The sequence below is a fragment of the Streptopelia decaocto genome (genome assembly GCF_964273445.1).
Source record: "Streptopelia decaocto genome assembly, chromosome: 3".
Taxonomy (NCBI): domain Eukaryota; kingdom Metazoa; phylum Chordata; class Aves; order Columbiformes; family Columbidae; genus Streptopelia; species Streptopelia decaocto.
This window is the reverse complement of record NC_138656.1, coordinates 1,133,610-1,155,988: the sequence shown is the minus strand read 5'-3', so window position 1 is coordinate 1,155,988 and position 22,379 is coordinate 1,133,610. Positions and strand designations below refer to the sequence as shown.

At 42.6% G+C, this 22,379-nt stretch overlaps 3 protein-coding genes across 4 annotated transcripts in view; 1 reads left to right on the top strand and 2 right to left on the bottom strand.

Annotated features, from left to right (window-relative positions):
* ASB3 (ankyrin repeat and SOCS box containing 3) overlaps positions 1-18,201 on the top strand; it is a 30,938-nt gene extending 12,737 nt beyond the window's left edge. Inside the window, exons 3-11 of the mRNA XM_082049495.1 lie at positions 7,022-7,233; positions 7,606-7,764; positions 9,228-9,340; positions 9,917-10,052; positions 10,830-11,007; positions 12,358-12,555; positions 14,457-14,708; positions 16,227-16,351; positions 17,841-18,201. Coding sequence (XP_081905621.1) covers positions 7,038-7,233; positions 7,606-7,764; positions 9,228-9,340; positions 9,917-10,052; positions 10,830-11,007; positions 12,358-12,555; positions 14,457-14,708; positions 16,227-16,351; positions 17,841-18,073 — 1,590 coding nt within the window. The 5' untranslated portion in view covers positions 7,022-7,037 and the 3' untranslated portion in view covers positions 18,074-18,201. The remainder of the gene's footprint in view (positions 1-7,021; positions 7,234-7,605; positions 7,765-9,227; positions 9,341-9,916; positions 10,053-10,829; positions 11,008-12,357; positions 12,556-14,456; positions 14,709-16,226; positions 16,352-17,840) is intronic.
* CHAC2 (ChaC glutathione specific gamma-glutamylcyclotransferase 2) lies at positions 226-6,888 on the bottom strand. The gene is made up of 3 exons (XM_082049500.1): positions 6,220-6,888; positions 4,482-4,517; positions 226-3,625 (listed from the first exon to the last, which is right to left on the bottom strand). Exons 1-3 carry the CDS (start codon positions 6,352-6,354, stop codon positions 3,242-3,244), a joined length of 555 nt encoding a protein of 184 aa, XP_081905626.1. The 5' UTR covers positions 6,355-6,888; the 3' UTR covers positions 226-3,241.
* A 124-nt stretch (positions 18,202-18,325) lies between the features above and the next one.
* MALL (mal, T cell differentiation protein like) lies at positions 18,326-21,798 on the bottom strand. Of its 2 annotated transcripts, XM_082049502.1 has the most exons (4): positions 21,369-21,798; positions 19,897-20,064; positions 19,447-19,593; positions 18,326-19,123 (listed from the first exon to the last, which is right to left on the bottom strand). In XM_082049502.1, the coding sequence occupies exons 1-4, from the start codon at positions 21,468-21,470 to the stop codon at positions 19,061-19,063; spliced, it is 480 nt and encodes a 159-aa protein (XP_081905628.1). In that variant the 5' UTR covers positions 21,471-21,798; the 3' UTR covers positions 18,326-19,060. The 2 variants fall into 2 exon arrangements, with proteins under 2 accessions (XP_081905628.1, XP_081905627.1); XM_082049501.1 differs by having other exon boundaries at positions 18,326-19,593.
* Between the last annotated feature and the right edge of the window lie 581 nt (positions 21,799-22,379).

The following is a 22,379-nucleotide window of genomic DNA, read 5'->3' as shown; positions in this document are numbered from 1 at the left end:
CAGGGACGGACTGGAAAACTTGGGGTGCTGTGCTGGTGGGACTGGTGCTGACTGTGTGGGTGCATGGTGCCCATGGACCTCTGGGCCTGGTTGAGTTGTGTTTTCCTCTTTTGTTTTTTTTTTTTCACGAGTTTTTAACTGACAGAATATTGTCAGCAAGGATTTTACAGTATAGATTGAGTCTGGAAGACAAAAAGAAGGAACACTATTTGATATTGCAGTAAATATAACAAAGCACTTCTCCCTTTAATTAAGACTGAACTATAAGTTGAGATACAACTGGAGTGGAGGCTCTGGAGGGGCGGTTTTGAAACAAAAAAATAAACTTAACAGCAGAGTCAATGATACCGTTACGCGGCATTCTTTATTGACAACTGTGGGGATCGTCCTTAGTTTAAGCAAAGCCTGTATCCAGGTGCATACCAGAAAGAAGGGATGAGAAGGGATACAAATCGGAGTTAAACGTGACAAACTTCAAATAACAATAATATAAAATGAAATAGTGATATAATACTGATGGGGGATGCTCCAATCAGTTTTCTAACTGTGTTGCTTTAGCTTTTAAGGATAAGTGGTTTTCAAAATGTTTGGGTTATCCGTGATATTTTGAGCAAACAAGTTGGTTTCAGCTGTGATAGAGTTAATTTTCTTTCTAGTAGCTGTGTAGACACACATTAAGTAAACATAACATTTCTGGAAAGTTCTTTCTCCAACACCATTCGTAAATGTGATTCACTTTTATTGTACTGAAGTTATATGCACAAACTGGAGTGGATCATGACAAATATTACTGCAAGTTTTCTGGATCTGCAAAGCAAACGGACCAACAAGGTCCTGAATATAATTAAAGATACATAAGCACATTGCCCCACCACAGTGCTTAGATACAGTGTTAAAGAGGGAATCACTGATGGATTTGGATCATCAGTAAGTACCCCCCACCCTATTTTAATGAACAAGGAAATAATTTTGAGGAAATAATTTTTAAAAATGCATAGAGTGGACATGTTTTAACTCTACTATAGTTTGCTTAAATCTGAGGTAAGCACAAGAGAGTAAGTGCTGTTGTTGGTTGGGTTTTCTTGAAGGTACTATTCAACACTTCAATATTCTTGAAATAAACCATACATAACATTTTTAGTAACAGTGAAGTATCCAGTAACACTTAAGACTTAGGCTTTAAGTCAAGGTGAATTAAATACACGTGTAACAATGTTCATTAATGCTGATTTGGGTGATGGTTATCACTGTCCGTCTTTGGTTTGTGAAGATGCTCAAACAACTCCAGCTTCGGGCATCTCAGCAACTGCCATTACATACAGACACCTGAAGTTCTGATCCCACCTCCCTCCTGCTATACAGCCAGATTAGCTGGGCTTGCTTTTCCGCTCACTTATTTCAGTCTTAAGCCAGCACAGAATCAAGACTTTTGCAGAATATTTATTCAGGTGTACTACTGGAAAATCGGGGCCTCAGTACATATGATTATTTTGCTAATATGATGAGAGGATTTGCTTTTGCAGTTTAGAGTAGCCCATTAAGTGATACCCTATCATATACTCCTAAAGTGATACCCTATCATGTACTCCTAGTGGCTTTCAATTATTTATAGTAAAGAGTAGCTTTTAAAAAGGAATACACTTTATTTTAATCCTCAATTAATCAATGCTTGAGAGATGCCAGAGGTACACTAAAATTATGGTATGTAAAAAATAACAGCTTTCTTGCTGAAATATTTCAAGTGGTCCTTTTATCTCAAATTAAGGTTTGCATTTTAATATTCTATTTTCTACTTATCTAGCTGCCTTTCTCAAATTTTTCCCATTAACATTCATTTATGTTCTCGCTGGCTTTTGTAGGTGGCCAAATAAAATATTAGCAGCTTGGTATTTTGATAACCCTGGTAGTTTCAAGCAATTACAAATATAAAATATGAAAGTGTAAGGATGAGAAAGGGACAAACTTATAGTAGAAACATATGGGTTTTGCAATTACTGACGCAAAATATAGGCTTCCAAGATAGTACTAAACACTTAAACATTCTCTGCCTGACAAAATGTGATGCTACGAGGTGTTTGAAATAGGACCTTTCCTATATTAACATACAAAAATATACTTTGTTAAAAGTTAACAAAAATAACTTAAATTTTTGAAAACAAGACAAGTCTTTGTTGGGCTGGAAGCTCCATTTCCCCATGTTTAGCAAAAATTAAGCTACCAGCCTCGCCTGGTGGCTTTCTAATGCTCTTTGTTTGGATGTCCATATAACACACACGAGTTTTCCGAAAACGGGGTTCCTTTCTTAATTACCTTTTGTCTGTGAATCCCTAAAACAGTGGCTGAAAATTACTGGCTTAAAAATCTATCCTAAAGAACTGGTGAATTTTTTAAGAGATGGGGACACAACAGCATCTAAAGACAAATAACAAAGATGGGAGTTTCTGAACATTCGTGCTGCATTGTGGCTTCAAGTCATATTCTCAGTTAATTTTAACATAATTGCTTTATTCTTTTAATTAATCTAAAGAAATAAAACGAGGCACTGATGTGTTATGGTTTGTTTGTGTCAAAGTATCCCCTGCTTTGGTGTCAGGGGCTTGTCATAAACAGCCAAGGAAAATAATTGTTTCCTTGACAATGAAACAGTTTATTCTCTGCATTTAGACAAATATATAAAGGGTAAGATGACTACTTCAGTGGAATAACTTAATTTCTGCAAAGCTGAACGTTGATAATATAAATGTTCTACTATGCATTTACTATGCAGTTTACAACAACTACTTAACATTTATCTCTCTAGCTGCACTGGCCTCCACGTCTGTGGTCTTGAATCAGAAAGAACTATCACTTGAATCAGTAAGAGTTATATCTGAATGCAGATTTTGATCTTAAAAATATTCTAAAGATTTATTTAAAACCTGAAACAGTAATTTAAAAGATGAATCTTCAAGCAAAGAAAAGCTTAAACAGTTCTCTTGAGATTTTCATAAAGATGTAATCTTTGGATAAAAACCCAATATACCAAATTCAAACCTAAACCACTTCCTCTGCTCCCCTTTCTGTAGACTCCTGAAAGAATAATTATTTTTAACAGTATGTTTTAATGACCAACTACTATTTTGAATGCACTATTAAAATAAATAAGAGAGCGTAGTACTGAGAAACATGCCTCCAAGTCATATACCCATTGTGCAATGAAACCGTTCCTCTGAAGATGAAGCAAGATCATTAAGACGTTATTTTATAGACAATTTAGGTTCTGATGCTTTTCCAAGAGTCCCTTTACTAGTTTCTCTAAGGAGAAGAGATGCTCATCTACATCTTCTGGTACGAGACTTCTGATAGAATCAGCGAGTTCAAACAGGTACTCCGTGTTTCTTCCACTAGGCCCAACGGCATTAAAAATCTGTTCAGCGATTTCTTCTAGCGGTGCTGGACCAAGGTAGTTAGGGTTCTCATGAGTGCCGATGTATAGCAAGACATCAAACGGCTCTACTGACGAGTCTTTGGGGTAGAAAACAACAGTTGTAGTCCTGTAGCCTCCTTTCTCTCTGAAGTCCAGGTAGGCCTTCACTTCACATTCTTGTCCAGCCGGCAATCTGTAAGCGACACCCCATACACAACCCTGTGGAAGGACGGAGAAAGAGAAAATCCAAGCAGTGTTTAAAAGGATACTTCTGTCCTAGCCGGTGAGCAGGCCAACCAAGAGCTTTCTGGTGGGTAAGATCCCTAAAAATATTGCAGGTAGTTGTAAAGATAGCTTCTTTACTATCAAACAGAATTCAGAACAGGTAAAATGTAGGTCTAGGTACTTTCATAAGCAGAAAAACATTGATTTTTCCTATGGCTTATAGGACTGTAAGCCTAGGCCTTGTTCCATCTCCAGGCGCTCCCCTTGCACCGTGGGGAAAAGGTGGAAGGATAAGCAATGACAGGCCAATGAGAGTTTCCTCTGAACAGGAGCTTATTTCAAAATACTACGCAGAAACCAAAAGCACAGTTGTGGCCTTTAATTCCTTAAGCATTTTGAGTAGCAAAAAATAAAGCAAGGGTTTCTCCTTTTCTGTCACTGCAATGTAATCTCGATTGCAGTTTTTATTTTGGGAGGGCAAGATTACAGTTCTGACACAACATCTGGGGTCTACTATTGGCATATTGTCAGCAGTATACATATGCTGAAGGTAAAATTCTGCATATTTTCCAGAATAGTCACTTCAGCTATGCAGTTAAAATACTTGAAAATGGATTTTTGATAATGACAGACCCAAACTACTTCCAGCTTCTTGGTTTAGATGGATTGATTTATTTAAAACAATCAAAGTCCTTGGTGTAACTCTGAGAAATGTTGAGAGATCTTCTGATTGCACTAAAGAGAACTCAATTATTTACTTGTGGAAAAGCAAAAATTAAGACTTACTGCACAGGCTGGGAATGCAACAGGACATTCTGTACACTAGGGAGACAGAACAGGAGTACTATACCTCAGGATCGTCAACCAGAGTCACAACTCGTCCCGGCTAAAATTAAAAAAAATATATATTAAAAAAATCAGTTAGAGGCTTTTCCACCAAGTCATAAGCAGAACAAAAGGAAAAAAACCCCAATAATGAAAGGGTCAGAGAACTAATCCAGGACAATGTCAATAAGGTCTGTGTCTTTGAGGTCCAGTATAAATATTTTCTGTGAATAGCTTTTGATCTGTATTAGCTACACTCTGCTAAACGAAAAGATAATTTCTGAGTGGCAAGTGTCTGCAACATAGAAGTTAAATTAAGGGCAGTCATAAGCGGGGAGGTTTTGAATGCCCTTGCTTTGTACGTGCTGTTCAGACTCTATTCTTGTTTAAAACAGTGGCAATAATTCATTAATGTGAACCCATCCTCAGTGTGCTTTCCTCAGTCATGTCCCTTCTCCGCAGCACCCTGCAATTGTTTTATCTGCAGACTGACAATGAGGTGAACTTCTCACTTGTATTCAAAAAGTTTATACGCGGGCATGGAAGGTAATGTCAAGGTGCATAGAACTAAGCAAGATATAACCACTGCATTTTAGAAAATGTTAATTACACACTATGACACATGGCAGCTCCCAGGTTTGGAAGCTCAGAGTTAATTAGATGGTTTTGAACAATGTAACCTGCTAGTAACTTTTAGTAAGCACCGTGATATTCAGAGCTCAAAAAAATAAGTTTATTGTGCAGGAGACTATTTTCGCCTTCTTTTCCCCCTCCCAGCTTATTTTCCCTTACTAGGCAGAGGGAGAACACCTTGGCAATGATTATTTTTCCCATGCGTTACTTCATGCAGGAAGGGTAAGAATCCTGTTTGCAAATACTGAAAATTGTTGAGATTTGTTGTATAACCTGGAGAAGAAAATTTTAAAACATAAAACCCTATGGAGAACTACATTTTTAGTTTAAAGTTGCTGATTTTGGCGTCTGCATTTAGTCTTTTTAAGACTCGTCACCAGTGGTTCCATTGATGTGTCCATGCTTTTCCGTTCGATGAACCTGTACGTGTGTTTCTCTCCTGCATGGCAGCAGTGTGGCTGTAAATAACAGTCCTGCCACATCTGTCATTGCCTGATTTGCTTCTGCAACCTGTTGTTTCTTCTAATATTTGTTGAGCTATTTAGAATCACGGAAGGGTGACAGCCCTTCTATGGGAGGGTGCTACAGGCTTTCAAAGCACAGCAAGACTATTCTCACTCCCGTGGCTTAAAAATATGTATGTCTGGATTAATTGGGAATGCTTGCTTCTGGAGTTCTAGTTTGTTTTTCTTGGTGGCTTTTAAAAACATTATTATCCAAATAGTAAGTATTTTCTCTTCCATTATTTTTCATTTGCAAGTTAAAAAAGATGAAAAGCAGTGAGGTCGTTACTCGGATCAACACTCCTGGCATTGATTTATTAACTAGCACTTCTCTTCCGAGCCTGACACCCACACTGAGTTATTTCATGCCTGTAATACCTATTTTTGAGCTATTCAGACGGTTATTTTTGCTACAGGAAGCTCATTATGTTGTCCGGTTACGCGGGTGCCGGGGCCGCTTCGCTTCGGCCGCGGGGCTGCGCGCCGGGGCCGCTCCCGTCCCGGAGCGCTCGGGCCGGCGGGGACGGAGGCCCCGGTGCCGGGAGGCCTCGGCCCGCCCTCCGGCCGCTTCCTCCGGCAGGCCCGGGGATCGCCGCCCGGCCCGGCCCCCTGCCCGGCCCGCCTCACCTTGCCCGGCACGCCGCGGTGGTCGGTGCTGCCCTGCCAGAAGCGGCGGCTGTAACCCTGGATGCGCCCCACCATCTTCTCCTCGTAGGGGAAATCCACCTTCCAGATGAGGGAGCCGTAGCCGAACACCCACATGGCCGCCCCGCCGCGGGCCTGCGCAGTGCGGGCGGCCCGGGGGAGCCGCCGCTCCTGCGGGGGCCACCGGCGCCGGGGTCCCTGCAGGGAGTCCCCGCTGCAGCCACCAAGGGCTCCGTGCGAGCCCGGCTTGTGCGCTGAGGTTCGGCTTTACAGTTGCGTCAGTCGGGCCACAATAAATCCCCTGGCTCCTGGAACTTTGCCTCCGGGGAGCCGCTGGGGGAAAGCCAGGAAGCTCTTATCGCCCCAAGAGCATTAAGGTCATCGAGTCTACCTCTGGACCGTGTCCCTAAGAACCTCGGCTATAATGATGTGTAATCTTAAAAATCGATACTCAGAAGTCATTGGAACTAAGTTAGAATGCTGTTGCTGTGTTACAAAAGGGGCAAACCAGGTAAAATATTAAAGTGTAAAAAAAGAAAAACAAAGAGCTGACTGTTGGCAAAAAGCCTACAAACAAATGCTCTCCCTGAAAACAAGAACAAAAAACAAAACAACCCAAACAAAAACCTCTGCCAAAACAAAACAAAAACCAAAACCAAACCAACAAACAACCAAACAACAACAACCAAACAAGCCAGCAAACCAAATGTACGTATTCTGTACTAACAGGCTTTTTTTCCTGGTCTCCTTCCTCTCTTTTTTCCTGCCCCTTCGTCTCGCACAGTTTGCCGTAGGTAAGGATGGATTTCACGGAGTCCTACGACGATCAGTGCTCTGCTGTGGGGATTGCAGCCAGAGCAGGAAATGTTGACCTGCTGAAGAAGCTCATGAGGAAGCGGCACAGCCTCGATATTCCAGATAACAGGGGCTGGATGCCCATCCATGAAGCAGCAGCTCACGGGTCTAGTGAATGTCTGAAGATACTCATTCGTTCAGGTGAGGAGAAATTGATGTGAAATAGTGTGATTTTTTCGGCTAAATTACCCGATCAGGTAGATTATAAATTAAACCAATTTCTGGTGTTGTTCTTCTGTACATTTCTTTGTGGTTTGCTAGATACCGCCTAGCTATGGTAAAGAGGAATTGGCATGTTGTAGTCTGTGAATTACATTTGATTTTACTTTACCAAGGGGGCTGTCTGTAGGGCCAGCAATAACTGGCCCTGCTGTTTGAAAGAGTTGATAGCAGCACGTTTGTGCATGCACTGTAGGCCACGCATCTCAAATAACTCATTTTAAGAAAATAATTGTGGTTTGTAATTCATTGCTCAATATACTTTTTTATTTCCTTCATTATTCTCATTTGTAGCTCCATCTAAAGACTACATCCACACAAAGACGTTTGCGGGGATGACTCCGCTGCACCTCGCGGCGTCCTACGGCTCTTTGGAAGGTGTTCGCGTTCTTCTGGAAGCCGGGGCTCGCCCCAATGAAATTACCACCGACGAAACCACCACGCTGTTCCTAGGTGACACGAGCTTTCCTGAGATCTCACAGCAGCCGCTGAATGGGGAAAAGCTTATTTGTTAGCTGAGTTAAACTCAGTAGCGCTCATTTACTGCCTACCATGGTTTATATTTTTGTAGCCTAAATACTGTGCTTTAGAGATAGGGTGGGTCTAAAGATTACTTTTTATTTGTGGATAACTCTGCTTCAGACTATGTTTCAAAACAAATTTGTAAACCCAAATGTATGGGGGTTTTTGTGTTGCCCTTTGTTTCTAGCACAGAAAAGGTCTAGGAGGCATAGGACTGCATCTGTGTGAGGGTGTTTCAGGTCTTTTCTTTAAGTTCTTCCCTGCTTTGTATGTGACAAGACCTCTGATTCTTTTTGCAATTCCTAGTTTAGCAATTAAGGTCCATTATTTTGTTATTTTTTCTGTGATTTGACATCATTAAATGCTTAAAACTTCTGCTGTAGTGAATCCTCAGGGTCTAAATCAGCTGATTAAGTATGCTTATTGCTTTACTCACCTCTGCAGTCCAGGCAGACATCACGGCTGCCACGTTACCTTTGTTTACAAGTCAATTCACATTTTATTTTTAAACAACTAAATGCCTTATTTGCTTAAAACAGTAACAGGCAGCACTTGTGGGGAAATGATCATGAAAAGCACACCAGATAATGGTAATTAACACTGTGTATTAGCGCTTACATAGATTAGACAGGTCCTGTGATTGTGGATCCAAGATATTTTTTCAAAAAGGAAAAGGGTTATGGTCAGGTTAGTCCAGACTATGTGACGGGGTTATGGCACAGCTCTGTGTTGGACGTTGAGTACTACAAGCCAGGGGCGCTCCTTTGGCCAGCTCCCGCGCTAATACTCTTCAAATTATTCAGTCAGCAGCAATTATTCACAGTCATTTATCACCATATCAAACTTTTTGGTGACACGGGGAGTGTGCCTTGGTAGACTTGTTGGGGGCAAAATCTTGAGGATGAATCAGGAGGCTTTTCAAGGAATGCATTAGCATAAAATACACCTTTTAAATTAATCTCATATAGGTGTTTAAAAGAGTTTTAAACTTAAAAAAAAATAAGTTTGGGGGAATTTGTTGTAAGATGGCCACTGGGCTTCATGAGTTTGGGAGGCCATTGCAACTGCCACACAGTTAGGTGCCTGCTGCAGAATTGTCTCCGTGTTCCCCAGGAAACAAGGAGGAGAGAAACCTGCTTTTGTTACCTGTATTAGCACAGTGTAGGTGGAATTTTAGCAAATCTAACTAAAATTTTTGTGAATAAATTTCCATTCTCCAACTCTGGGTTCGGGCCGTAAATGTAAGAGGCAAGTAAGCAAATGTAAAGCAAGTTTAAAAGAATTATGATTATTGTGTCAGTAAGTTAGTGCTGAGGCCATTTGAGTTTTTCAATGAGTTCTTTAAATCCAGTTAATAAGAATTCTTTTGGCTTTTTTTCCTGTTCTGTGTGAAGCTGTTCAAAGTGGAAAGGCGGACATTGTAAAGGTTCTGATCAGATATGGAGCAAAGGTTGAAGGACATCATACTTGGTCTGGGTGGAATTCTTTGCACCAAGCTTCTCTCGAGGTAACTTGTCGTCGTATCATATAATTTCCATGTAACTGCTGTATTCTGAGTGATAATTTATCTATGTTTTTGCTTTGTATGAGGTAATTTTTCCTACCCTGCCCTAGCAGTCCTAAGGTTGTCTAAATGCTGAAGGGCTTGCAATGCACTGGGTGTATCCAAATCTTCATGAGATGTTGGTGTTGGGCAGCAATCATTATTTGAATACTAGAAGTATTGCACGTGCTCACAAGCTCACGTGGTGTATTTAGGAAGTGAATATCTTACTAGATTTTTTCAAGAAAGTGTTCTATGTAGAATCTCATCATCAGTGGGATGTACGACCTGTTTCTGGAATAGATATATGTTAGCTTAGTGTTTCTAATAAACTAATTTAATTTATATTTATATGTATTGTGCAAATGAGAAAAATATTATTTAACTTGTCTAATTTTTTCTACCATTATTTTTCAATGCATCTTTAGAATATTGAATATATTGTGTTTTTTTCTTATTTCTGTTTGGAATGTGTGGGAAAAGTAGATTATGGCAATTCCCCAGTATTTTGTTGGTTAAGAATAAAAATCTTTATTTCAGGGACATACTGAGATAATGCAAATACTCCTGGAGGCAGGGGCAAGCAAGGAATGTGAGGATGACTATGGAATTACCCCTTTATTTATTGCTGCTCAGTATGGAAAGCTGGAGTGTTTAAGACTGCTTATATCCTTTGGTAATAATGATCATTCATTTATCTTCATGGTTCTTAATCTTGCATCGACCTGTCACCAGGAGCTGTTTTAGTTCTGCTTTTGCACTTCATAACTTCCAATTTTAGTGTTTTTAATGTAGTTTTAATTGCAGATGTGTATGCTAAACCATCCTAATTGCTCAAATCTTGTTTCAGTCATTTAATGTCATTTTCAGCAAGTGATGGTAGGAAATAATAAATGGAAATCATGAGAGGGTTAAGGCTTCTCAGGGCCTGCTGGAAGCCCTCGGTGGCACTACATGAGTGGTCTGATTTTGATGAAATTGCTCTTGTCGTGAGATATTGCTGCTGCTGAGTGAAGATACAGCTCTCTGGTCACAAAGTGACAGCGATCGTTTCATTCACTTAATGAACAAGTTTAATACGTGGAAGTGCATGTATCCTCACAACCAAAAGAAATTGCTGTAACTCTTCAGCCTGAGGGTGCTGTGACCTGACCAGAGAGATCCTGTGAACTGATCTACCAGTTCCTGGGGGAGAATCTCAAATAATTGGTGCCATCAAAAGATTGCCCAGCCCGCTTTATGTGGTGCTGAGCTTTGGCAGAGCTCACCTTAATCACTGACTTTTCAAAAAGTTAGGAACAACCGCTGAATGATTCCTTATTTTGCTGTGGAAAAACCTGTTGTGTTGTGAAGTGACTCTGCGAAAACCAATTACAAAGTTTAATTTGTTGTTTCTTTTGCGTGCTGGTGTAAAGTACTGGGTTTTGGGTTTTGGTTGTTTGTTTTTTGTTAGGTGCAAACGTGAACTGTCAGGCCAAGGACAAAGCCACTCCCCTGCTGATTGCTGCGCAGGAGGGCCACACCGAGTGCCTGCAGCTGCTCCTGGCCAGCGGCGCGGACGCCAATCTCTACTGCAACAAGGACAACTGGCAGTTACCCATCCACGCAGCGGCCGAGATGGGCCATAAAAAGTGGGTGATTAAAAAGGCATTCAGACAAAAGGTTCTGGTCATAAAATCAAGAGAGAGGAAGCAGGTTCAGCTCTGTGAGGAAGAAAAACGAGTTCTCAAGCTGATTCGTAGTGTAGAATTTCTGATTTCTTCCATATTTTAAATGTGTGTTAGTAGGCCCAGTAAAGGAAACAACCATTTTCAATTAGGGATATAATCTGGCTGTGATCCATATCCTAACAAATTTAAGGGGTTTTTCACAGTGCTGGATCAGATACCAGTTCACTCAATAGTTATATTACTTTAACATTTCAAATATCAATAACAACAGCATATGCTTTATTACATGACTTGAACAGCTCTGAATTAGAATTATACTCCTGACCATTAAGTAGCAGTAGTTGTATGCAAGTAATGAATTAGCTGAACCAGCTAGAAAATCAAAGCCACAAAACCGTTCCTTTAATTCTTGTAGAAATGCATTTATAGCTTTCCCCAATCCCCATGACATAAATTGCTTTCACATCAGAAAACCAAGAGTGGAAGGAAGTCCCATATTTGTACATGTATGAAAACACTTAAGATTAAATATATTAATGATGATACTAATTGCAGAATTATTAGTAGATGCTTGATTTTAATTCCTAGCGAAAGGAGGTCACCAGCTGAGTCGTCATTAAAGTTTGTGTAAAATTGGTGCCTCTTTCCAAACTGAAGAGGAGGGCAAACTGTGGTAGAGACGTGGGAAGCTGAATTTGTTCGTTTTCTCAGAAACATAAGATGGGTTAGCAAAGTTGGCAGTACTAGAAGTGTCTTTAAATCAAATGCAGCCTTTATAGCTTTCTCAACAATATTTAACTGGTGACCTCTGGGCAGCACCAGTAAGTTCCAGTAGCAAAGGAATGAGCGTTCATCTCTAGGTCTTGTCGGCTGGAGGCGATGTAGAGGGGTGAGCTATGCGACAGAATGATTTTTCTGTTTCAGTATCTCAGCGAGTGCTGTTGAACAGAAGTAAATTATCGTCTTATTTGCAACTCACATTTTCAGTTTGCTTCCAGGCTTCATGGAAGTCTGGATTTAATGTGCAGAGGTACTCTATTGCTGCAAAAAGGATTCCTGGATAACAGGACTATTTCTCTCTCTGGTTCAGACTAAAATATTTCTTGCCAGCCTAATTCCAGGGCAAAGCACAATGTTTGTTATGGGTCTGTGTACGAAATGAAGAGGTTTGTTATTTTATGTGAACTCAGTAGTGAAAAACAGGTAGGATTTTCTTCTTAAGTTGTAATGACCACATGACAAATGACCTTACATTTAAAATTAATTATTTCCTGACATCACCAAATAAATAGTGTTTTTAAATATTTGCAGGATATTAGAGTTGCTAATACCAGTTACAGATCGGATTTGTGACAAAGGCAAGGGCAAAGTGAGCCCCGTGTATTCGGCAGTGTATGGTTATAAGAAAGAATGTTTGGAAATGTTACTTACCGAAGGCTACAGTCCAGATGCTCAGGAGTGCCTTAAGTTCAACTGCATATCACCCATGTGTATGGTCTTCCAACGTGGGTAAGTAGACCTCTTATATTGGAAACTATTCATAATTGTGTTGGCCTTTATTTTTTTTAAAATGTGCAGTTTTCCTGCCATCCTTCCTCAATTTTTGAGCTGACAGAGTCGAACCAAGTATCTGAATGGTGCGTGGGCTTCAGATTGCACGCAGGAGCTGAAGAACCTTGCTGCAATCTCCGAGGGGAAGCTCGGCAGTTTGCAGAAGAGTTTTGTGGAACATGATAGTTTTTGTGCTTTCAGAAGGCCTTACCAACTAGTCTGTGTCTTCTGGGAATGTGACTTTGTGCTGTAATTGGATCAAAAGGCCTCTTAAGTAGCCAGAATGTTTTCAGTAAGGATGAGTTATTGAAAAGCAGTGCTTTCTGCCGGTCTCGTGCATGAGACAAGCAGAACTATTCAGCTCAACACTGTACCTGTAGGGAGAACTGGGAAACTGAATGATAAATTCATTTAAATCATGACCCGTTTCTTTTTATGCCTGGTGGGTGCTGCACAGCCCTGGTATTCAACAAGGAATAAAGCAATGCTTGCTTCATAATGCAAAGGCTATAATTTTAGAGGAAAAATAATAAGGTATAAAAGCCTGGAAGCCTTACTCCTAGGTATATGATATATGGTATGTCAATGAAGTGCTCTTCATGTCCTTATTGTTGATGATTTTTTTTTCCTTTAGTATGGAGGTTTCTTCCTCCTGTTTCTGTGGGAAATTAATTTGTGGAGGAGTGGGCTGTTACTGAAAATCTCTAGATGTTGCTGTCCCCAAGCTCACCTGTGCTCCTCCCAAACTATTTTAACATATAAAATAACAATTAAAGGGTTGAATGCAGACACGGCTCGAATTGAGAGAGAGAATCAAATCTCCGTCACGTCGTGGCAGCTCCGGACTTTGGATGGAGCTGTAGTGTAATTGTGGTTTACATTTTAACTGAGCCCAGAGAGCAGTACCTGATACTCCTTTATGCTTTAGAACAACAGACACATTTCATGTGGTAGAGAATACGTTTGAAAAGTTTTGTGTTGTGTTTCGTTGTGTTTATTCTTCGGCTGAGTGCTGTCGATCACTTAGTAGAATTATTTTCCATGAGAAAGCCTGTTCTAATTAAAAATTATGGTTTTGACAAGATGCACTTCTTTTCCCCCTGGATAAAGCTGCTGAAAGAATTAACTTTGCTGGGATATTCTTTGCTGAATATGTTTGAATGTGTGTGTTTGTAAAGTGTGTACGAGTTGCATGCTATTAATTAATAGGACTGCACATTCTTACAGTTGGCTCAGGAAAGCTTTAAAAAACTTTACCGTGTATATGCCATCAAGCTACAGCGCCGTAATTGTAATCAGTAACTCACCAGTCATTTATAATGTTCCCAAAGTGAAAATACTATTTTGGATGAGTTTATCCTACTTAACTAAAAGGGTTTAATTCAAAGAGGGACATCAAGCACAGAATTATTTTTTGAATAGTGAAAGTACATCCCAGTGCCGGTGCCTCTGGTCAGCCTGCGGGTGATTTATCAGATATCACCGCTTCTGTAAAGTAATGTGCCATCTAATTACTAACTAAAAACTAACACACTAATTATCAGTCATAATCTCATTCTCTATCACATTACCTTGTTACAATTTATAATGATAAAATTATTTTAATAAAAAACATTTTACAATGTTCACAGTAGTTTGGCAAGTTGCAGAGCTTTCCCACAAATACAGCAGGATGTAAATTAACCCCTTAACGAGTCTGGACATGGAGGCTGCTCCCCGAGTTCTGGGGTGCAGTCATTTGACATTTACACACACTTGTCCATCTGTTGCATGTTTTTCTGGGAGGCAAGAAGTGAAATGGTAGATGCTTTCTAGGGAAGGCTAACAGGATATCCTGTTCCTTGTGTGCTTGTCCGTAGGTTTTTTGATTTCGTTGATATTTTCCTGAAATACGGGGTCACCTTACTTGACAGTAATTTGATCCATTGCCTGCCTTGTGGAAAGTTTTCTTTGTTTCGACGCTTCTTGAAGCTGGGCTGTCCACTGCCTTCTGGGGGCCAACTCTTGTCCTTCATCCATTGCTCAAGCAGCGCACACAAGGAGTACAAGGAATGGCTGCCGTATCTGCTCCTGGCTGGTTTTAATCCGGTCAATTTAATGCACAGAGTCTGGTAAGCGGATAACATAACCTTGTTTGCTTAAATAATGTATGGTAACGTGCAGAGCTGTTGCAATGTTAGTTAAGGCATGTGCTTTCAGGGGATGGTGCTTGATAATCAGTTGCCCCAATCAGGAATGGTGAGGGTTATGGAAAGCCTGAAATAAATCATCCCTGGGTAACGGTTGGGTTCAGGAAAACAAATGTATTTTAGGAAGAAAATCAGAATGGAGATTGTTTTATCACTGCCCTGGAGAAAAGCATCATTTTGCAGTTTTATGTTGAAGATCTCTTATTAGCCTCCAAATTGAGTTGCAAATGCCATGTCTGTGTGCAGTATGGTAATGGTAAGAAGAATTTCAAATCCCAGGAAAGAGGTCAAGAGGGATGGGAAACAAATGGAAGGTGAAGCTGGGCCAAGGCCAGCAGGAGAGGAAACAGATGTAGTTAGAGATTGCATTAAACAAAATAACGTGGCAAAAATTCCAGTCTCTTTTTTTGGTTCCTCCACATACAAATGACAGCTTGGTGATGTTTTGTGTTTAATTAGGCATACAGAATTAAACTTATGATTAAAACTATGAAGTATTTGCATTTTCTTCTGTTTTTCTTGTCCATGAAGATGACTTTACTACCATATGTCTCAGCCATTAACATAACATGAGACGGATAAATTCATTACACGCCTCACTTAACTGTATGAAAGGAGTAGGATTTCAAGGTTTACTTAAATATTGATTTAAATTCCAGATGCTGTGAAGCTATCTCTGGTAGTGTTGAATGCATTCATTAAGGACTTAGTGAGATTCTGCCTTTCTGAACTAGTGAGAGTAGCATATATAGAGCATAGTGTGTCTGTGCTTTGTAGATCACATTTGTTCATAGGAGAATAAGTGATTGTGGAAGTAAACACACCACAAGATTGCAATTCGGTGAGTAAACAAATCTCCCTGTCCATGGATATCATACATGATCCTTTCTGATATTTTGTTACGTAATCTACAAATACTTTTATACCAATTACTTCCTTTGCTTAAATACCCACTTTAAAAATACTGCTTATCACTTCATAATCTACAAAACTAATGTTTTTGTAAGTTTAACTTCAATATTAACTATTCTATCCTGGAAAATAACAGAAGGGTAATAGGTAACAAATGACATCTATGCATATGGTTATAATGCTTATAATGCTCCGGTCGTTTGACCCCTTATTAAAATTTAGGAGGAAATGGAATAAGAAACTAGTGCAGAGGAGAATGCTGCCTATTACTAAAGCATTTACATTTCAGAGCAGGTATTTTTCTCTTAAATTCTAACTTTTAAAAAGAAATGGAGGAAGATAAAATTATATTAGTAAAGGCTGTCAAAAGTACTTTAGATTTCCCTTGAATGGTTTTCTGGTTTTAGGCTTAGGATGTAGGTTTTTAAGGATTTGTTAGAAAACAGTAAAGATTTCTATGCATCGTTTCCATTATTATATTTATGGCATTGTGTAAAATAATGTTTAATGGGAGTTTTTGTTACGCAGGATTTTCTCTATGAGTGTGGATGCCCTTAATTTTGCCCTGGAGTTCACAGACTGGAAGAGACTTCCTCTAGTTGTACAGCAAGACCTTCTAGACTACGGGCAGAAGACAACTTGGACTCCCAAGAGTAAGCAATGCAGTTATGATTTAAAAGAAAAGTCTGTGTGTTTGCCAGTGTCCAGGCTGTCCGTGGGAAACTGCTCGGTGTGCTCAGGCACCGTGGCAAAGAAGGTGCAATAGTCAATACAGGCAACAGATGTTGTCTAGAAAACATAACCAGGTTGATTTGTTTTTCCATCCTGTTCTGTAAGCCTTTGACAGTCATTAAAATACAAACCGTATCAATCATCATATCATATGTCTGCAAATGGAGCTGTTTGTTGTTGCTCCTGCAATCAAAATGTGGTCAAAAAGCCAAAAAGATTGAATAAGTGGTTGTCCAGGAAAGCACATGCGCTCACTGCATTCAGCCTTCAGAAAAGCAGCTCTGATGCACAGGTCGTGCTCTGTGACCTGTGCGTTATGTTACTGGAAAATTGCACTCGGATGCCTTTGTTAGTGATGTATTTCTAAGCAAATTCTTCTTTAATATTTTTTTTTAATGTCAAAGTGATAGTGTTATTAAATAATACCTGCTTTGGAATATTTGAAGCTAATTAAGACATCTTTTTGGAGAAAAAAAAAATTAAAGATTTTATTTGGGGAAATTTAGATGAAGTTCTTTCTTTGTTTCCTTTACTATTAGTAAAAATATTTGTATTGTAATAGCATCCAGTACCTAAAGCAGAAGAGGGAAAGCAGAGAAGAAAAAGCAGGGGGTGGAAGTTTGGGAGTTTTTAGTTTTTCATTCTTTCAGCCAAGGGCAGCTTGTGGCAGGATAAGTCCATCTATAATATGGGAGTTTGTGTTTGAGCAAATGCCTGGTTACAGACGTGTTTGTGTACATTTCAGCGCTGCACTTGTCTTAAGTTATTTAGCAACATTTTGGAACATTTAGGGCAACAGAGCTGGGGAAGGCGCTGGAGCACAAGTGTGATGGGAGCGGCTGAGGGACCTGGGGGTTCAGCTGGAGAACAGGAGCTGAGGGGAGACCTTCTGATCTCTGAACTGCCTGAAAGGACATGGACTCGATGGCCTTAAAGACCTTTCCCAACCTAAATGATTCTATGATTTGGCATCATATGCAAACTGAGTCCTGCTCTCATTTAACAGTTATCCGAAAAGTGCTTTCCCTTGTGTTATTTTGTTGCTGTTGTTACTTGATTTACTTCTAGACTTAATTTTTCATTTCTTGTAAGGTGGAGTGGGCTTCTCTCTCCTCAAGTAGGTAGCTGTTCCACGCTGGTTAGATTAAACTTTGTGATTAAGGAGAAAATTATTCTTTGATACCTTTTTCTAGAAGTTTAAGGTAACTTTTCTAGCTCCTATATAGGGAAATTCCAAAAATGCTGATTTGAGCAGACAGCCCTTTGCTCTCAAGAACTCTGCCTTCTTATCTGCCAGAGACACTGGTGGGGGGTGTTCAGCTGGGATCCAACTAAACCAGATAACCATAGGCAAGTGATGTAATCCCGTGGTGCCCTGTTCAGTGTTTGACTTGGTTTTTAATTTTTCAGGCTTTATTCCTCCCCTGTCTCATCTTTGTCGGCTTGGGATCCGCTCCCTTTTCAGCAGCGAGCGCCTGCGATCGGACCGATTTATCCGGCGGTTGCCGTTGCCGGCTTGTCTGCAGGACTATCTTCTCTACTTGGATGTGCTGCGAGCCAGCGGAGTCCCAGAAGCAGAGGCTTTTCTGAGGCAGAGTGCGCAGGGAGATCCCCTTAGCAGTGACTCCAGCGATGACAAGTAGGGACACCTGCCGTGCCTAGCTAGGTGAGCTGACGGGATTCTGACAGTGCAGATTTTGTAATGGCAGTTAGCAGACGCCAGAGAAGAACTGCTGTAAGTAACTGTAGTAATAAATCTTTTCATGCTGCAGATTTGTACTATGTCTAGAAGTTTGTTCGAAGTTCTGTGATTCACTTGTTTAAAAAGTCTGCTTTGTAAAGTGGAAAAAAAGGCCTGAGAATCTTCAGGCTGGAGGATAAGGGGAGCTGTGTGTCTGGAGATAACTAAAGGAATAGAACTGCACCTAGCAGGAGGCAAAACAGAAAAATGTTTTGGCTATTGTCGAGAACTTATTTTCTTTAGCTGCAGTTACAAAATAGGAACTGAAGCTCAGAGCTTTAACTGACAGCCCTTCTGACAAAAATAAGAGATGCAATGAAGAATGGGGAGACCTCAGACTCTAATTTTGCAGTTGGCCCAGATGCGACGCAGGGCGGGTGACAGCTGGGATTGTGGTGGTAGAATGGTCCAAGTGTTTTCCTGCTCAGCATCCCTTTTCAGGAGGCACCAGCTCAAGCTGCTCTACGCTGTGCCTTGTGAAGGATTTCTGGAATCCATGCCTGAGTCTCTGCTACGAGAAACCTAGCGAGAAGGAACTTCTCTAACAGGTAGAAAGTTAATATAAGAAAAGAAATTGTTTACTGAAGGAACAGTGATTTTATTTGTTACCTTTCCTCAGTTGTCTATATTTAGCGGAACATTGGAATGGGAGGCGGCTCGGAGCCTGCACCCAGTCCCTCCCCTTGCACGGGCCAGGTGCAAAACAGCCCCACAAGCACCAACATGACGCAGCTGGACAAAAAACCATTCTTCGATCAAGTGAAAAAGTAACCGCCGTCCCCACAGGGTGGGTGACAGGGCCGCTGCAGGACCACCATGGTGGAGACAGCTGCATTCCTCACGCTGGGAAAGCCCTTGGCCTCTGGAGGCGAAGCCGGTGCTGCCAGGCTCACTGGTAGTAGATGCTGAAGGCGTGGAGGATGTACAGGAAGGTTGTGAGGAAGGCGAAGAACTGCAGGAGAGGAAGAAGAGCAAAAGTTTTGGGTCAGCTGGGAGAGTGAAACCCCATCTCCTCTTCGTGCTTTCGACCTGGGGGAACCTTCCAGCCTTAAAGAAAAGGTGAAGCCCCCACACTTCCCGGGAGGCAGCCACACAGGGCTGTCCCTGAGCTGCTAGACCCTGAGAAGCATATGCTGCCTCCACAATGGGACAGAGAAGAGCTGAAGCTCTGATCAGTGTGACACTGCTGGCCTTGGGATGGCTTTAATACATGCACTTGCTCCAAGGGGAGTTGCAGGTGCTCCGACCTGCCTGGGGTTTTCTGGACCGACTCACCGTTGCGGCACTGTTGAGCTGGTAGTGAACCAGGGTGTTGGAATTGGAACCAGAGCCGTAACCGGGCTCAGAGATGATGGTCGCATTGGCTTGCAAGACAGCAGCGCTCATGTACAGAATGGCCGTGGCACCGTGGTACAAACTGTCCTGCAAAACAAGGGAGCGGTGAGGATCAAAGCCTGCCCAGGACTGTCCTCTGATGTGCCCTGAGGATGAGGTTCATCCTCGGCGTCTGCGAGTGCTCAAAACCCTTGTGCCACACCGAGCCTTCCCCCGGAGCCGTGCAGCGGTAACAGCATCACACAGCTGCCTAGCACCTCTCGTCGGGGCAAAAGGAGGAAAAAAGAGCCGGTCGTTTGCAGAAGTGCCAGCTCACCCGTCACCAGCCACTGTGCTCTTGTGCCCACGCCAGTGCTGCCAACATCTGCCAGCGTCCCAGCCCTTCCTTACCAGCACTTTCCAGTTCTCGCTGTTCTTGTGGAAGCCAATGAGGTAGCTTAGGAGGAGCAGCAGGGAGATGAGCCAGGAGCTGATGGACACGTACATCACCCATCCCTGCAGCAGCGGGGCAGCCACGGAGGTAGCAGCGACGAGGATCCACACCCATGTCCCGCAGACCTGCCAGGGACAAATGCAGGTGCCTCTGAGTGCAGGACGGGGAAAGCCCCTTTTCCTCACCGAGTCCCTGCTCGCCTCCCTCCCGGCTGGCCCCGGCAGCTGTGGGAAGCCCTGTCTGCATCTTTGGGCAGCGTGGAACAACCTCCCAGAGTGTCCCGGCACGACAGCAGCACCACAAGCTGGCACGAGTTTCCCTGAATGCTCTTGGGAAACACTTCAAAACGTTCCATACAAAAGGGAAAGGATTGCTGCCGTGTTCAGCACAAGCAGACATCTCGCCCTGAGGGCTTTGGCGGTGTGGGAATGTAACGGAGGATTGGTGAGGAGAAAAACTGTGGATACGCTCAAACAACTGCAGCTGGGGCGTAGAAAAGCACGAATATCACGCAAAACCTCTGCCTGGGTGCTTAAATGCTTCTTCAGAGATTCCCCGGTTGGCGAGGTAATGAAAATCAATTTACTCTTTGGCTTGTGGTTGTTCCTGTGACCTGCCCATGTGGGCTCACACAGGCGGAGAAACCAGAAAATGTGCTTTTATCTTGGAAAGGCGAACACAGGTCAGCCCAGCCCTGCTTGTTAAATGTCCTGGGCTTGAAATCACAGCACGAGGAAGTCACCAACGTAGAGTGAGTTGCTCGCTCTGATTCTACCTAAAATATTTACCATGCACAAACAGCACGTGGGGTTATCTGGATAAGATCAAACTCCCCCAGGTTTGCAGCGGGGAGCTGACCCCCGGCACAGGCAGCTGACGGCAAAGCCCAGCCACAGCGGTTGTGCCCACGGAGCGTGGGTGGTGTGGGTCACCGGGGCTGCCTCGTGTCAAAGTACACCAGCCGTTATCTCTGCCAGTCCCACCAGCTGCCCTCTGGACCCAGAAGGGATTGAACGATTTGTGGAATGTCACACATTTTCAAGATGCCCAACTGTCTTCAAGCCCTCGGAAACATTTAATGCAGAGAACAAAATGCCCTTGATTTTTCAAGCAATTTCTACGCAATAACTAGAGGTGCTTCTGCCCTGGAGGTGCCAGCAGCTCTGCAGCCTCTCCCAGCCCCACGGCGGCCGGCAACCCCCGGTATGGGCTCAGGGATGGAGCTGGAACAGATCTCGTCCTCAAATTCTTCCAAAAAAACCTGACAATCATGAAGACCACATTTGTGCATTCAGTATAAGCTAAGAGAAAATATGTTATTTCCCATTAATGCTGTCTTCAGGATCGTTCCAGGAGTCACTCCCAGATTATTTTAGATACGCTAGAGTCATTATTGGGGGCTGTAGGCAGCAAAGTTCGGCATACTCACTATCTCCGGTAGGATGAAGGCGTAGGGGACAGTTTTGAAGACAACAGGTCCGGAGGGCAAGGCAGGCTGCGTGGAGGCCGCGGGGGCACTCACTGAGGCCATCTCTCCTCAGCTGACGCCGCGACCGCTGCGGCTCAGCTCTGCTTGCATTTGCCCGTGTGCCGCTCCCCTGCGGGGTTTTAACCAACACACCCACAGGGACGTAATCACAGAAACCAGCCCGGGCTGGCACCACGCCGCTTCCTCCGGTTATTGGGGTGGCTTCACACACCCCACCGCCAGCACCAGGACGGGACACCGGGACCCCAGCCCTGCCGTTGACACACAAGAATTTCCAGGTCTTTAACAAGAGGGGAAAGAAAAAAAAATCCTACACAACACCAGGACAGAAACATTTCCTGCCATCAATTTTTGTCCTTGGCACGCTTTCAAACCTGAAATATTTTTACTTCCAGAATCGTCGCCTCCTCCCCTTTCTGTTCAAGTTTCTGCTCTGTGTTCACATCAGGCTCCCCTGCACCCATCGGGCACGTCCAGCCTTCGAAAACTTGCAGCTAAACATGTTTTACAGACAACTCAACGCACTGTTAGGACAGGAGGGGTTTCCTGCGTGCCCGCAAGTGCCTGAAAAGTCTGAAGGACAGCTACCGGGACAGCTTTACCTTCTGCCTCCTGACAGACACGTTTTGGATTTGACAAGCACATGCTGTGTTTTTTTTCCAGAGGACTCTGCCTCAACACACAACTCCTGGATAACTGGCGGGATGAAAAGCTGAAGGTGGCATCTCTGCCTCATGGCCTAGTGGAGTCATTCTGTACCCTCAAACTCGGGCGATACTCTGCAGCAGCAGGATGGTATCCTAGTAAGTTATCGCTCTGTTAGGAGAGCCAAGTGATGCCCTAGGAATTTGGCTTCTGTGCCAAGGTCTTGCACAATACAGAGCAAAGATCAAATCCGTGATATTTCTGATTGTCCAAGCCCCTCCTAGGCCAGGGGGAAGTGCTTTGTGG

What these genes read in the sequence shown, in the direction of transcription:
- CHAC2 (XM_082049500.1), bottom strand. Translation starts at nt 6,354, where the DNA reads ATGTGGGTGTTCGGCTACGGCTCCCTCATCTGGAAGGTGGATTTCCCC. An exon ending in ACCGCGGCGTGCCGGGCAAG is followed by an intron (nt 4,518 to 6,219) that starts GTGAGGCGGGCC and finishes TTTTAATTTTAG; the next exon opens with CCGGGACGAGTTGTGACTCT. An exon ending in CTCTGGTTGACGATCCTGAG is followed by an intron (nt 3,626 to 4,481) that starts GTATAGTACTCC and finishes GTCCTTCCACAG; the next exon opens with GGTTGTGTATGGGGTGTCGC.
- MALL (XM_082049501.1), bottom strand. Translation starts at nt 21,470, where the DNA reads ATGGCCTCAGTGAGTGCCCCCGCGGCCTCCACGCAGCCTGCCTTGCCC. An exon ending in CCTTCATCCTACCGGAGATA is followed by an intron (nt 20,065 to 21,368) that starts GTGAGTATGCCG and finishes TGTCCCTGGCAG; the next exon opens with GTCTGCGGGACATGGGTGTG. An exon ending in GCGAGAACTGGAAAGTGCTG is followed by an intron (nt 19,594 to 19,896) that starts GTAAGGAAGGGC and finishes CTTGTTTTGCAG; the next exon opens with GACAGTTTGTACCACGGTGC.